This window comes from Toxotes jaculatrix, chromosome 6 (assembly GCF_017976425.1).
Source record: "Toxotes jaculatrix isolate fToxJac2 chromosome 6, fToxJac2.pri, whole genome shotgun sequence".
Classification (NCBI taxonomy): domain Eukaryota; kingdom Metazoa; phylum Chordata; class Actinopteri; family Toxotidae; genus Toxotes; species Toxotes jaculatrix.
In genome coordinates, this window is record NC_054399.1 from 17302278 (window position 1) to 17316516 (window position 14239).

The 14239-nt window shown below is 40.9% G+C and overlaps 2 protein-coding genes across 8 annotated transcripts in view; one reads left to right on the forward strand and one right to left on the reverse strand.

Annotated features, from left to right (window-relative positions):
- Positions 1 to 1527, reverse strand: part of fcho1 (FCH and mu domain containing endocytic adaptor 1) — a 50299-nt gene extending 48772 nt beyond the window's left edge. For 3 of the 6 annotated variants that reach the window (XM_041039741.1, XM_041039742.1, XM_041039740.1), the window contains exon 1: positions 1447 to 1527. The gene's annotated coding sequence lies outside the window, so the exon portion shown is untranslated. Of the gene's footprint in view, positions 1 to 1100; positions 1153 to 1446 lie in introns of those variants that run through there. The other 3 variants (XM_041039744.1, XM_041039739.1, XM_041039743.1) reach the window with 2 other exon arrangements.
- A 5366-nt stretch (positions 1528 to 6893) lies between these two features.
- prg4b (proteoglycan 4b) lies at positions 6894 to 14235 on the forward strand. Of its 2 annotated transcripts, XM_041039986.1 has the most exons (14): positions 6894 to 7095; positions 7222 to 7306; positions 7662 to 7778; positions 7991 to 8113; positions 8546 to 8626; positions 8746 to 8805; positions 9586 to 9861; positions 10018 to 10803; positions 11229 to 11315; positions 11942 to 12078; positions 12276 to 12432; positions 12605 to 12712; positions 13161 to 13289; positions 14097 to 14235. In XM_041039986.1, exons 2-14 carry the CDS (start codon positions 7234 to 7236, stop codon positions 14204 to 14206), a joined length of 2244 nt encoding a protein of 747 aa, XP_040895920.1. In that variant the 5' UTR covers positions 6894 to 7095; positions 7222 to 7233; the 3' UTR covers positions 14207 to 14235. The 2 variants fall into 2 exon arrangements, with proteins under 2 accessions (XP_040895920.1, XP_040895921.1); XM_041039987.1 differs by lacking the exon at positions 8546 to 8626 and having other exon boundaries at positions 6895 to 7095.
- Positions 14236 to 14239: the final 4 nt, after the last annotated feature.

Sequence of the window (14239 nt, forward strand, 5' to 3'; positions counted from 1 at the left end):
ACAAGCATCAAAACATCGCAGTACAGAAATGCTATGTCAGATCACTCAGTTGGTAGTCTTTTAGGCACATGTAGTTAAAACTACTGCAGTTTGATCCAACAGTCCTGCAAGAAATCCTCCCTCCCAGAAGGAGATAATGTTCAGTTTGTGTTGAAACTCGTTTAAGAGAGGTTTTGACTCAACTTTATGGTCACTCTGGAGCCTGCAGTTTGTTTTGCTGCTGTACTGTATTGCATTATACTTGCAGGTGTTTCTGTTATTTTGGTCCAGCCCGTTTACATCAGCGAGGGTAGGTTAAATAACAGAAACATCTCTCTGTATAATACAAGACAGTTCAACAGCACCACAACCTGCATCCTCCAAAACGATTATACAGTTGTATCGGCACCTCTCTACAAACAGTTTTACAACAAAAACTGAACATTTGATTATTTATTGCATGTCTGTTGTATTAGACTGCTTTAGTTTTAGCTAGGTGTACCTAATAAACCGACAACAGAGTGAATATTAGAGGTAATTTTAGAAACTTTCCATCAGAAAGCACTGATATGTTTTTGTCAGCTGTAAAAATGTCCAGCGAAGCACATTTCTCATTGCTTATACTATTGTATTTTGTTTATATTTTTGCTTATAACCATCTGAGACATATTTTTCTTTTGTGCAACTGAGCTACTGTGACCAAACAATTTCCCCTGTGGACCAATTAAGCTTATCTAAGTCTAAAATCTTGGTCACAATCCTTTGAAAAACGATTGTTAAAGTGTGTTCAGTGTGTTACAATGGCAAATGTGTCATCATCAGATATCTGAACTCTTAATAAGCAGTCTCAAAAATCCTCTATTGGCAGGACTCAAGTCAGAGGTTTACATGATTGCGCAAACTTTTCTAGTCCAATCTCTCATTACAAAAGACAACCTGTCTTAGGATGAAACAAAGTCATCTGACCAGTGAAATTCAATCATATCAATTACAGCTCACGAGCCCTCCAAGACCACGACATGCCTCCAAGACAGCATCAGGTAAACAGTAATATCATCCAAAAAATGTATAAATAAATAAAATAAAAAATGATAAAACCGCCCAACACAACCGTGACCCACCTTGGCGAATGATGCTAATTCTGGATCCCTCTACAGAAACACCAGGACATCTGGGTTTGTTGCACTGAACCATAGCTGATTAAAGTTCACATTCTGGATTTAAGCTCATACATTTACTTGTCTTTCACAAGTTTCTCTTTCGCCGTTAGCTGCGCCCCCCCCCCCCCCCCCCCCCCACCCCGATCATGTGTCAAACAAGTGTGTCTACACTAGTGCTGCCAGTTTCAATTCAACAATGTCACAGCCATGCCTGACCAACTCGATGTTTTTAATAGCTTAGCATTAGCATTGGTGTTCAAAGCCAATGATACAGAAGTAGGTAAAGAGACATGGAATAACTGATTACCTGCACAGACTTCTCCGACAACGTTTATACTACATTTTCCATCCTCGGTCTTTCTGCAGCCACTTGCATGAACCCTGAGCGGTTTGATCATAGTAGTAGAAATCCACCAGGCAGTTTGCAGTGTGCGGGCAAAAGCCCGCCCCACCTCAACGCTAATTGGCTGCTCCGTCCGTCAGTCAGAGAGAAACGTGTAGTAGGCATAGCAACCATAAAAAGGTGGGTCTAAGAGAGTATGCAAGCAGCCCATTGGGTAATTGTTTCAGAGGTAACGCCCACAAAATACAGGCATTTGAAATGCGATGGTACGGACTTCTGCATTTGTGGAGCTAAATAAAGACAAAGAGAAGGAAAAATTCAGACGTTTATTAGCTTCTGTAACCCATTTTACTGTAGCCTTTTTAAAGATAAGGATATCTTCAGGGATTAGGTCCCTAAGACACGGTAAAATTAAACCCTCAATATACAGATTTGCCTCTTTTTTAACTTTAAGGCTGGAAAAATCATCTTATTACACTCTGGATAACGCCTTATCCACTTGGATTTGCTACCTGATAGAGACCAGGATGCTGAGGCATTTAAAGACCCTATCCAGGTTTCTGAACATTTTATGTTGATAAAGAACATTGTGGCTGAGTTGGTGTGAAATCAAGACACAGCTGCACAGAAATGATCAGAAACCAGGATGACTGCGTATACAGGGATATGAATAACCAGGTTTCTCATGTTCTGTGTAAACACAATATCCTGAGAGGCAAAACTGGGATGCTAATGTGCATGTAAATAATGTGTGGCCTGGCAGCAGTGCAGGAGATTTTAGAGGTTAAAAAGGCAGTGTCAGGAGAGTCAGTTACTGTAAGATAAGAAGAGACGCTCAGAAGAAACAAAGCTTAATCTTTGCCCTCCTCAATCAATACTCATCTATCATACTGACTTCTATAAGCCAATGCAGGCAGATACCTCAAACTGTATAGACCCCAGTTATTTATCACCAACACTAAAGGCCAAACATGAATACCTTTTGCTTACAGTCACAACAGGTTGTAATTTAGTACCAAACACAAACTCATGGTTGAATTGTTTAGTGTCTCTGGGGCAGACTTGTCCTTCAGTCAACAAACACACACACACTTCAGGATGTACCAGTGTGGTAACTAAGAAATGTGCCTCACTACCAAGTTTTCAAAGGCAGCTGCAGCACTAATTTCTCTCCTAATGTCACCGTCAGAGTGAATAATCTTAGTCTTAGTACAGCTAATGCTTCAAAACAGTTGAAAGGGAATGACATGCAGGTAAAAGAAATTGATTTATGAAGTTTAATTTTAGCAGAGTTTTAACCTAGATATCTAGTCCTGCCTGTCTTCATGTTCAGCTCACTAGCACAGGAGGGGACGAGTGACAGGAATATATTTACCTCCTTGTGAACCTCCTTATCAAAGTCAGATAGCATGGCTGAGATACTGACAGAGGTCCTGGTGCAGGTAACAGCAGCATAGGTGAGATGTTAGTTGTGCTGACATTAAGGAGGTAAAAGACTAGACTATGATTGAAGCCACTAAATTAGAAATTCAATACTGACTGATCACTCTTACAACAGAAGGGTCTCATCACATTCCTGCTGCAGTAGCCTGATTTTAAACCCGTCCACATCTCTATTCTAGTGAATTGGATGAAGACTAGCTGATAAAAGTCCTGGACCTTATCTTTGTGCAGCTAAAATTTGTGTGTGTTTGTGTTTGTTTTAAGCTATTTTGTATTCATTTAAACATGTTGAATTTTTGTGAAAAGATATGAAAATGTATGTCTTAGCTTCTCACAACAAGCCACTGTGTAGTGGATTTTGATGAAGTGGTTGGTGTTGAATGTCTGGGCAACACTCACAAACTAAGTCCTTTTAAATCAAAGGTTGCAGCCAGTTTTTGCTGTTTTTGCTGATTTTTGAAATGTATGGATGTTTCCATCAAAACACGCAGTGGTTGTTTTGGTTGACACTGAGAGCCCTGCCACATGCACAGCTGTTATGACTCAGCTTCACATGTCCTTTCAGGTACACTTACACATCAAAGACAGGAGGTGTGTGAGGCCTCCGCTGGAGGTGTTGATGCTTGATGTGATGCTTAGTGATGCAATATTGGAATCAATACGGAGTGCAGCAGAACATAATGTCAAAGGCAGCAAAGTGGCTTTGCACGGGGTTGTAGTTAGTGTTCACTTCCTGTTTGGTAGCTTAGAGAGTTAGATCAGATTATTATCGCTTCCACCTTCACACTTACATTGAGCTACAGCCAGGCAGAGAACAGGAAAGATGTCTTGTCTAAGACACGAGTGAGGGTTAAAATTAACAGAAGACGTGAACAAAACAAGATTTAGATCATGTAATGTATTGCTCATCCATATGTTCAACGTAAGATAACACAAGAGTATGACAGAAAAGCTGTGTGGTTCTAAACAAGCCCTGCCTTTTTGTAAACAGTCTGATTGGAAGTGTCCCTTTGCTTCCATCTGCATATACAAATGAAACAGAGGATAATCTTTTGAGCCTTTAATCCACAGTAAAATCTTCCAAATAAAATGAAATGAGCTGTCGAATTTAATTATGTATCATCAGTCCCTGCCACCTGTTGGTGTTCCTATTCTTATCCTACATGAGTGTTGCTTCAGACACCAGCAGAAACACTCTCATTTGTCTCCCTCTAAAGGTCCTTTTTGATCATGGTCTCATCATATCAATACACTGTATTTAAATCATTTGTGACAGACAGTTTCATTATTTCAGCTAGATTTAACAGATGCCAGATGAAGGGTTTTCACTGGTGAGGTCATTCCATAGCTGTCGGATGGGCATCATAGTTTTCTTTGGCCTAATTAAGCTAGTTAGGTGCAAATTTATATAAATGAAAACAAGAATCACTGAACTGAAAAGAAAAAGGGAGCTTTAAAAGTGATGTGATGTGATTCGGGTGATGACAAACTAAGATTGTAGTGTTACTTCCTGTTTTGAACTCAGCATTAGTGTGCTGATTTTTACAGAAATACTTAGCACACAGCCAGGAAGTTACTGAGCTTCTATTATCAGCTTTTATTCAACTCAGAACAAAATGTTTGAGGCCCATTGTGCTCACCCTCATGCTCCGCATCACCTCTTCTCCTGTGTGTCTCCATGTTTCTGCCTCTCATCGAGCTCTTTCAAATCAGCTTAACTCCTGCTTGAACAGGCTGCCTGATTAGAGCTGCCAAGACAGAAGATGGCCTCCGCTGCTCACAAAGCCCAGACACAGTTTTGGATCCAGAAAAACAAGCCGACTTTCCCCTCAGCAGTGCTCTCATCTCCCCAGGAGATCCTGTGTGTATGACATCCATCTGTGGTTGTAAGTGCGTTGTGCCTGGCTTCAGTGATGCTACTGGCTTATGCTGGCTGTCCCTAGCCCTTTGTGCCAGGTGTCTGTCTCTCTGTGGGCTTGATGGCCTGCAGGGGAGGCTGCCCTTGTCTGTGAACCATCAGGACAATATGATGGAGAGGAAGTCACAGCAGCTACCTTTCTCGTAAAGACGAGTAGAAAAACCTTGAATTACAAATATAATGCAAAAATAACCCTGTGATTGACTGCCGACCTGTCCAGAGTGTACACACACATTTACACACTAACTTTGCACACACATTTTACCCGGGAGCTGCACCTTTGGAGCATTTGGCTCGTTATCGGGGAGCAGACAGTGTCATTCATTCATTCAGTTCCCACCCTGATGAGCTGCAGGCCGGTTTCTCTAATCTTAAAGCGGCTGCTGTGTCATTCTCTGGGGTACATCACTGCAGGTCTGCTTTCTAAGCTATCTGAATGAGAGAGCAGTTTGTGCACACTCTGAAGAGCTTAATAGGGGAACGAGGCCAAAGAGGCAGCAGCTTGGTAAGAGAAGACAACTTCCAGATTCGCCAGACTTTAATTAGGACCACAAGCTTGACAGTTAAAAGTTTTGAGCGGAGACTCTTTTCTCATGAGCTGTTAGATGTCAAACTAACAGAAAAGAAACTTGTAGCCACAGGGGGGCGCACTGTCTTTACTTTCTAAACGTTCAATTTGAGCTTGACCCACTCAACTTCTCAGTGTGGCATGAGATGTCTCTGGGTCAGTGATTTTCAAATTAATCTGACAAGAGCTCGATACTTCCTCTTTTCATGGTGCATTGTTGTGTGGACTTTTCCTCTCAGTCTCTGTGTTTACCTGACTGTTTAGTAGGCCCAGTCATTTCAACCAGATCCTGTTGTCATTATTGCCTTGACACAAATGCACTAATGAGCCCTTTTCCTCTAATTGGACCATGACAGAATGGGAAAATACCATGGGCATGATATGGTCCATCAGCACTTCCAACCACAAAATACCCATACTGCAGACCAGCCCTGAATTTTAAAAATACATCAGCACAGTAATTAGTCTGGTATAATAACAGGCATCCTGCATGTCGTTCCCTAGTAGAAACCTACAGTAATACTGTGTACCAAATGTCATCAATCTGTATGTGGATAAATACTTGTTTCTGGCTGAGACACCAACAACACTGCCACAGTGGTTCTCAACCTGGAGGTCAGGAGCCGCCCAGGGGGATGCTGGATAAATCTGAGGGGTCATGAGATGGTAAAAAGTAAAAAGTGAAAAACAAACAAAATAAACAAACAACAAAAAACAACAACAACAAAAAAAAAACGCACACTAGGGATATTTCTCCTTTGTAAATATTTTTTTTTTTTAACTTGTAGTTTTGGTCAATATCCCACCTTCATTCCTCATTTTATTCAATGTCTGTTGCAGTGGTGGAAAAATAAACTAAATGCATTTACTCAGCATTGTATTTTTGTATTTTACTCGAGTATTTCCATTTAACGCTACATTATACTTCTACTCTGCTACTTTTGAGATTAAGATTTTGTATAAGATTTTGTATATGATTAAACACTTTTATTTTTGATACTTTAAAGTGCATTTCATGGATAAGATGTATTTTTACCAGGATAACATTTTGAATGCCAGACCTTTACTTACACATGAGTGTCCATGTGGCTTCTACTCAAAACAATAATCTAAATACACCTTCCACCATTGGTTGCTCTAATATATTTTCATGTAGCACATAAACATCAGGATAAACATCAGTGGGATAAACTGAGGCTACTACGGTTTTAATGACAGGTAACCATAGAAACAGTAGCTCTTTTAAAGAGTGAACAATAAAAAGCTCTGCTGACCACTGAAGTTGAAGAAATGACTTGACGTTAGCTAAGTTATGTGACTTTCCATATGGTATTGATTTGACAAACCAAGTCTGTGATGACGTTAATGTCTCCGGTTCACCCATTTGTGACCAAGCAGAGCTCACAACCACTTTTTTTGTTTTTTCTTTTTGCTCAGAAGTGTGTGAGGTCAGCTGTCTGTCTGGCACAGATGTGAGTTGATGTGCTTCCAGCTGTTTGGGGGAATCATGGTGTCTGGACCTATGGTCTGAACTGAAGGATCCTCCCTACAGCCTGTGAGATCACCACACTTTTAATTAGACCGGACCTGCCAATAACAGGGAAGTCGGCCGGTCTCTCAGCCCTTTAAAAACAGCCGGAGTCGGAACTTCAGCACCAGACGGACAGACAGAGGCTCATAAAAGGTAAGTTACTTATCATTTCCTCATTTCCTCTCTTACCTCTCAGGATTTTCAGGCATGAACACAAATCCACTACTGAAACAAGCAAAATCAGATTTATTATATTTTATTTTTGTGTGTGCTTCTCAGTTTTAGATTTACATGAAGATGTCGTCCACGGCACTTTGTGCTGTCATTTTTCTGGCTTGTGCCTTGACATTCAGTGCTGCTCAAAGTGAGTATAATTTCTGTGACACTTGTTTTGCATTGAGAAACATTTAACCAAACATCAAACAAAATGTTTTTAACAAATGACCTTCCTAATGTTGTGTTTGCTATGCTTGTACTCGATCATGTTCACTCTGTTAATAATTATATACCAGAGGGTCAACCTATGTCAGTGTTTTTGTCACTATACATCAATATCTGGCACAGTACAATGTACAGACTGTTCCCCTAAGTAGACTATGTATTTAGAGAAGCGAATGATGCAAAATTTAAAGTAATGGATGCCGTCTGATTTCCTGCTCTGCATGTTTCTCCCTGACATTTTTTACAGTGGATTTCTGTGTGTTCTATGTAATCAACAGCGAGCTGCAAAGGACGATGTGGTGCTGAGTACTACAGGGGCTACATGTGCCAGTGTGATTATAACTGCCTATCTTATGGAGAGTGCTGCAGAGACTATGAATCTCAATGCACCACAAGTGAGGCTTCTCTCCCCTGACATGCTTGTAACCTTGTCACTCATGCTACCAGAAATTGTTACTTAACCCACAGACACTGATATCCAGACATTTCTTGTGCTGCCTTAATACTCCCTGTGAGAAACAATAAATGTGATGAATATAATCAGCACTATATGGTCTTATTGTACAGGTCTATTGAGTTGAATCCCTGCTATGCTTGTGTGCAACAGAAAACTCGTGTAAAGGTCGATGTGGAGAAGCCTTCAGGAGAGGCCGTCTGTGTAGCTGTGACTCTGAGTGCATCAACTACAAGCAGTGTTGTCCAGATTACAAGACCCACTGTGATGCAGAGGGTGAGCATTGTCCAGCGCATTCAGCATGATTGTGTGTGTGTGTTAATATCAGCATGTTAACCTCTACAGATTCTCTTCACAGTTTTGTACTCAGTAGTGCATAGTAGAAGTAGTAGTATCTTTGGTGTCATCTTTTGACATTTATTGGTCGTTTGAAATATGACCAGAAATGCAGTGATGTTTGTGAGAAAGCATGGCTGCATGTTAAAATCAGCCCTCACCTTTCTCTGTTACGCCATTATGCAATCAGAACTATGGCAGTTTGATTAGTGCATATGCATGACTGGTGAAGTGCAAAGAAGCCAGGAATAACTTGACATGGCAAACTCGCATGTCCACCAGCATGTGGAGTAGCATGCAATGCAAGCCGTAATCTGCACCGACGCATTAGTTTAAATTTGACAATATTTTCTGTCTTGGTAATTACCACAGAGGAAATCAATGGAGCAGACAGTGCAGCAGCACCAGTGAAGACTAATTCATGTGATAATGTAAACAATAACAAACCCAAAGGTATATTTTCTTGGTAAAAGGTCAGATTTTTAACACATTTTCAGTCATTTTGGATTTAAGGGAAATTTGTGTGAACTTTTGTTCTGCTCTCGAATCTTTGTTCATGAATATTCCCACAGAGCCAACTCTGACTGAAGCAGCAGAGCAACCTTATTCATTCAGCGAAGGAAACGATGCAGGTGACTATGCTTTTTGAAATTAACTCAAGGAAACTGTGCAAGATGTTATTTCACACCTTATATAACTGCCAATTCATTCCAATGTCAGTAATCAACACTTTCTGAACCTTACTCATTAACTGATGCAGCTTAGATTTCAGAAATGATTATTATGAACTGAACCTGATGTATTTAACAAGACGTGTGTCAGGAAGAAGGCAGGAAGATGTTTACGGTTGACTACCACACTGTGGCTCTGTTGCTGGGGTTTGCTTTGAGTGCCAAGTGTCACCATGACAAGCCAAGAGCGTTAGCCTCTCTGGCCAAAAGAAACACAAGGAAGCAGTGTTGTCATGAGTGTGTAGGAGGGTTATGGGCAAAGGCTCAGTCACAAGTGAGAAAAGCAAAACACAAAGCCAAGAAACGATGACAAAAATTTCTTAGTGGTTTTCCTTTAGGAGTTGGCCTGGAATAGTATTGTGGGTGGAGATAGTCTTGCATTCTTGTCACTTGTCTCTCAGAGGGAAGACATGTTGTGACATTTCCATCTGGAAAGTCACAGTCTGAGTGAAGGCTCAGGTAAACAAATACACGGAAAATATAGTAACGAAAAACAATAGTTATGTTAAACCTGAACTTTTACTTATTTGAATTTGCCCACAGATGACAATTTAATACCACTGGTAAGTCCAACATCATATTCACCAGATGATCCCAATGATGGTGAACAAGGATGTCTCTGGATAATAAATGCAGCAAATCTCTTAGTCCAGTAAATTTTTACTTGTCACATTCTTGTAGATACATACAGCCAGAATGATGAATTTTCCAACAATGGACCAGAGGCAAGTCCAGTTCCTGAGGGCACCAGTGACTATGGATCGTCCACAGCTGACCTGCTGGATCAAGTTTCTACTGAACCCACCCTGGAGCCAGAACCTCCGGAGTTCAGTACAGAGACAGTTACAGTCATTTCTCAGACAGAAACGACTCCCTCAGACAATGAACCAACGCAGGCTGACGACAGCCCTTCCACCCCTTACATGTCAAGTGGAGAAGCCCCCACAGAAAGCATAGGTATGTTATATCTGGGGATGACCAGGAAAAACATAAAGTTCAGTGCTCACTGGCACAGGTTCTCCAAATGTCTGAACTCTGCTAAAGGAATGAACACAATTCTTTCAAAAGGTATTCTCTGATTTGGTGTTTTTAATCTTGTTTGTTTGTCTCCAGATGCTGGTGATCCCATCAGCTCAACCTACCCAGGAACAGCTCTCCCTCAGCCCACAGCAGCAGCAGACCACGTCTCCAGCCAGACTACTCCAACCTTAGAACCCCAAACAGGGATTTCTCCTACAGCCACCACTCCAGAGTTGGGGCAGACAGAAGGACAAGTGATACTACAACCTGAGGATGACACTGTTCCTGAGGCCCCAAAGACAGACCCAACTGAAGCCTCCTCTGATAAGCCAGAGGTCACAGCCTTACCCTTAAACACAGTGGCATCTACAGGACTCACACAGGATTACACAGTCCTGGAAATTTCTGAGGTCACCACCATCCCTGCCTCATCAACAGTGGACCTGACACCCATCCCAGATGCGACCACCGAACCAGACGACACTGAGAGCAACTCTGAGGATGCCACAGCAGGTCCTCCCACTGTTCTAGCAGATGTTCAAGATCCGTCCACCACGGTTTCTCCAGTGGGGCCTGGGAACTTGTCAGACCTTGATGCCCTGACGACCCACATTCCCTCACCCACAGCTGCAGAGCAGGATGATACTATAGATGATGTTACACCACAAGTATCCACCACAAGCGATCCATTAAATGTCACCCCAGACCCGACCAAACCCCAACCATCTGAAGCCTCTTCAAAACCCCAGGACAAACCTGACCCATACAAGCCATCTCCACCTAAACCAACTCTGTCTAAACCCACATCCAAGCCCGAGACTAAGCCTGTGGACACTGCACAAACTCTGTACATAGACGATCCAAGAGACTACCAGGCGGGTAAGAAATGTACTTATCACTGGTCCACAAGAGATTCTCACAAAAAGCACCACCTCAAAATCTCTTTGCTGTAGTCTCTGCTAAGATCTGATCTGTTTTAAATGATACTCATGCAAAGCCTCTGGTTTCTTTTACATATTTATTACTGTTTGCAGCCTGGTTTATGAGCTTGCTTTTTCATGTTGCCTCTGGGTGGACTAAGCTTCCTTCAAAGAATAGCTACATTTTATGTGACAGAGGTGGCTGTTTCCCACACTGCTAATGAATCAAGCAGTACTTTGAAATTGGAAGTTGGAGCTTTGATACTTTAATGAATGGAAAAAAGGAAAAAGTCACTAAAGCTCCTGGAACAATAAGACTTATTGTTTGTTATTATTATATTATTCCAGCAGATGGTTTCCTCATGAATGTGTCCTTTTTTCCAGATGACAGCAACGATACAAACCTGTGTAGTGGGCGGCCGGTCAGTGCAGTTACAACACTGAGGAATGGCACAATTGTGGTATTCAGAGGTTAGTGCCAAGAAGCTGATACTGAATGTGTTCATGTTCGTTAGATAGGAGAAGTGTATCATCTGTTCCATCAAACACAATTTAATCAATAGGTAACAAAGGAAATAAGAGACTTGGACAACTCCCAGTAGAGATGACCTGAAAACAAATATAATCATTGACTTCTGTGATGACACATTTTTCTCTGGCAAAAAAAAAACCCCAAAACAAAACAGCATTTTCTTTCAACCAGGTCAGGTCAGTGTTTGGTGGATAGCCTATCAACTACAATGTAAGTCATGTAGTATAACTGAGGGTATACATTTATTTGTATGAAAAGATTCCTCTGCCGATCAACTGTTTACTGTTTTTTTTTTTACTAAATTTAACAGTAACATTAGCTGCTGTTAGCACTAGACAAAGTAAAAATATGGCATCTTCTCTCAGCTACAACCTTAAAAAAAGTTTTATTCTCAAAAGAGAAAAAGTAGCACTGCATCTTCACTGTGCTTGTATAACTTTGTTGGACCCCGCTGAAAAACTCTGAAAAAGCTGGCCCACAGTTAACTGCTGACCCCTGCTTTAAATGATCTTGCATGGAGAAGGACCGCCCTTATGTAGTAATGTTATTCATTTAATTTTTACAGGACACTACTTCTGGTTCCTGGACAGAAATAGGGTGCCAGGTCCTGCCCGAGGCATTACACAAGTGTGGGGCGTTCCTTCCCCCATTGACACTGTGTTCACCCGCTGCAACTGCCAGGGCAAAACATACATTTTCAAGGTAAATTTACTCATCTAATCCAAACTAGCATGAGGATTTGACAGGAGTTGGATTTCAGGGATTTAGCAGATACAACCCTAATTTTTGCTGCTGCAAATGTAATCTTGGTTCTTCTTTGAACTTACACACAGTATTTACTCCTGAGCTTTCTGCCATGACATTTAATGTTTTGGTTTGTGTTAATGGGATGTTTGCAGGGAAGCCAGTACTGGAGATTTGAAAATGATGTTTTGGACCCTGGCTATCCTAAAGTCATTGTAACAGGCTTTGATGGGCTTCGGGGCCACATCACAGCTGCTCTGTCTGTGCCTCAGTACCAGAGGAGGAAAGAATCAGTCTACTTCTTCAAGAGAGGTGATGACTGTTGCTGTTGAGCGTTTTATCCTAAATAAACTAAAAAGACAAATGTTACACCATTTCAGTTCTTTATTTGTTTTATTTGTTTATTAATTAAATACTCTATCATGTTAATGTTCTGAATTATTGAATAGATTCTGAGATATTGACTCTTGGTTGGTTCTTCCAGGGGGATTAGTCCAGAAATATTCATACCAGTATGGCACCAGTCCATCATGTGGCAAGAAAGGAGAGTACGCCATTTATACTGTCCGCAACAGGATGGCCCGACAAGCAGGTGCCACAGTTAAAAATATGAGAAATTCATAGTTTAACTTGTGTTACACAAATTCATCTTAACAATGGCATTTTATTTGTCTCACTTGTGTGGTCCTATATAAATCAGACTGTGATGACCGTGCTGGGTGTTTGCTGAGCATTTTAACACGTTTGCTTAAACTCACATAAACATGTTTGCGTTGTTTCAACACATGTAGTTCTCTGAAAAAGTGAGTCATGCTTTTTCCAGGTGAACCCGTGGAAACAAATAGCTTGTGTTTATGAGGTCATAACTGTCCAAGAGTTGGGAGCTTTGTCAGAAAACATAAAAAATAAAACGGTCTTTAAATGTATTATGTATTATTAACATTTCAAATCACAAAAACTATGGGCCACCCAGTCTGGTTTTGTCCCAATAGGAATTTACTCATTTAACACTTTTAAACTTTTTTTTTTTTGCCCCCCAGTGTCTCTTCTAGACCCAGCCATCAACATTCGGACGTCCTGGAGAGGTTTCCCCTCAACCATCACAGCTGCTGTGTCTGTCCCCAACAACAGAGAACCAGAAGGATACAAATACTACGTCTTCTCACGATGTAAGTCACCAATACATACAGGGAGTCATATCTCTCATTTGAGTGTGAATTTAGTTTTATTTGAAGATAGCTTCTCTGAAATTGTTCGAGTACTAAAGAAGATGTATTGGAAAACTATGGTTTCAAGCTTGTTGTTCTTCACATTAAAGCCTCACACCCTGATTTATATGCACTGCTTTCAAAGCAGGGCTCTCAGTTTACACAACTGAAGTAGCATTTGCAGCCTTTTGGCTAAATATCTTTTCCTTCATTCCTCTGTTCATAATAATAATTATAATAATGTTTAATTGCCTATTTTCAAAAGAACAAATAGTCCTTCACTCATCTGTCTGCAAGACAGTTGTTAACTTCATTCACATGTCTGAAATGCTTAACGAGGACCATGTGTGTCTGGGCGTGCGTGTTAGGGTGGGGGATTGGGCAGATGTAAAGGTCATTGAGGGTGGTGTCTATTCATCTACAGCTCAAGTTTATTATCAAGTAACAAAAAAAAAAATAAAAATTCAGTTTCAGTAATGACACCAATAATTTAAAGAATACTGTAGTTCCTCATCAAGCAACTCAGTTTAAAGCCTACAGCAGATGTGTCACGTCAGGAGGGGTTTACTGTCTAGTCATTTACATCATTGTAGAAACATTACAGCTCTTTAAATTCAGGTCCGAGTTAATGTTAGGTCTGGAGTGTTGGAAGACGAGTTAGTTTTATGCCAAATCCATGTTCACTAAGATGGAAACTGGCATATGCATGAAAAGAAATGCCACTGACAAATTTAAACTAATCTAATAACCATTCTGCTTCTTTTGCAGCCAAATCCTACAACGTGAGGATGGATGGTGAGCGCCCTGTCATTGCTGCTCCTAAAGCCAACGTGTCACCTCAGAGCAACGACTTCTTCAAATGCCCTCAGAAAGTCTAACTGAATTCTTTCACACCAATTTTCTTAAAGTTC

Coding starts and splice junctions, on each gene's coding strand:
- prg4b (XM_041039986.1), top strand. CDS start 7,234: ATGAAGATGTCGTCCACGGCACTTTGTGCTGTCATTTTTCTGGCTTGT. Junction 8,627..8,745: donor AAACAATAACAAACCCAAAG/GTATATTTTCTT, acceptor ATATTCCCACAG/AGCCAACTCTGACTGAAGCA. Junction 12,433..12,604: donor AGTCTACTTCTTCAAGAGAG/GTGATGACTGTT, acceptor TGGTTCTTCCAG/GGGGATTAGTCCAGAAATAT.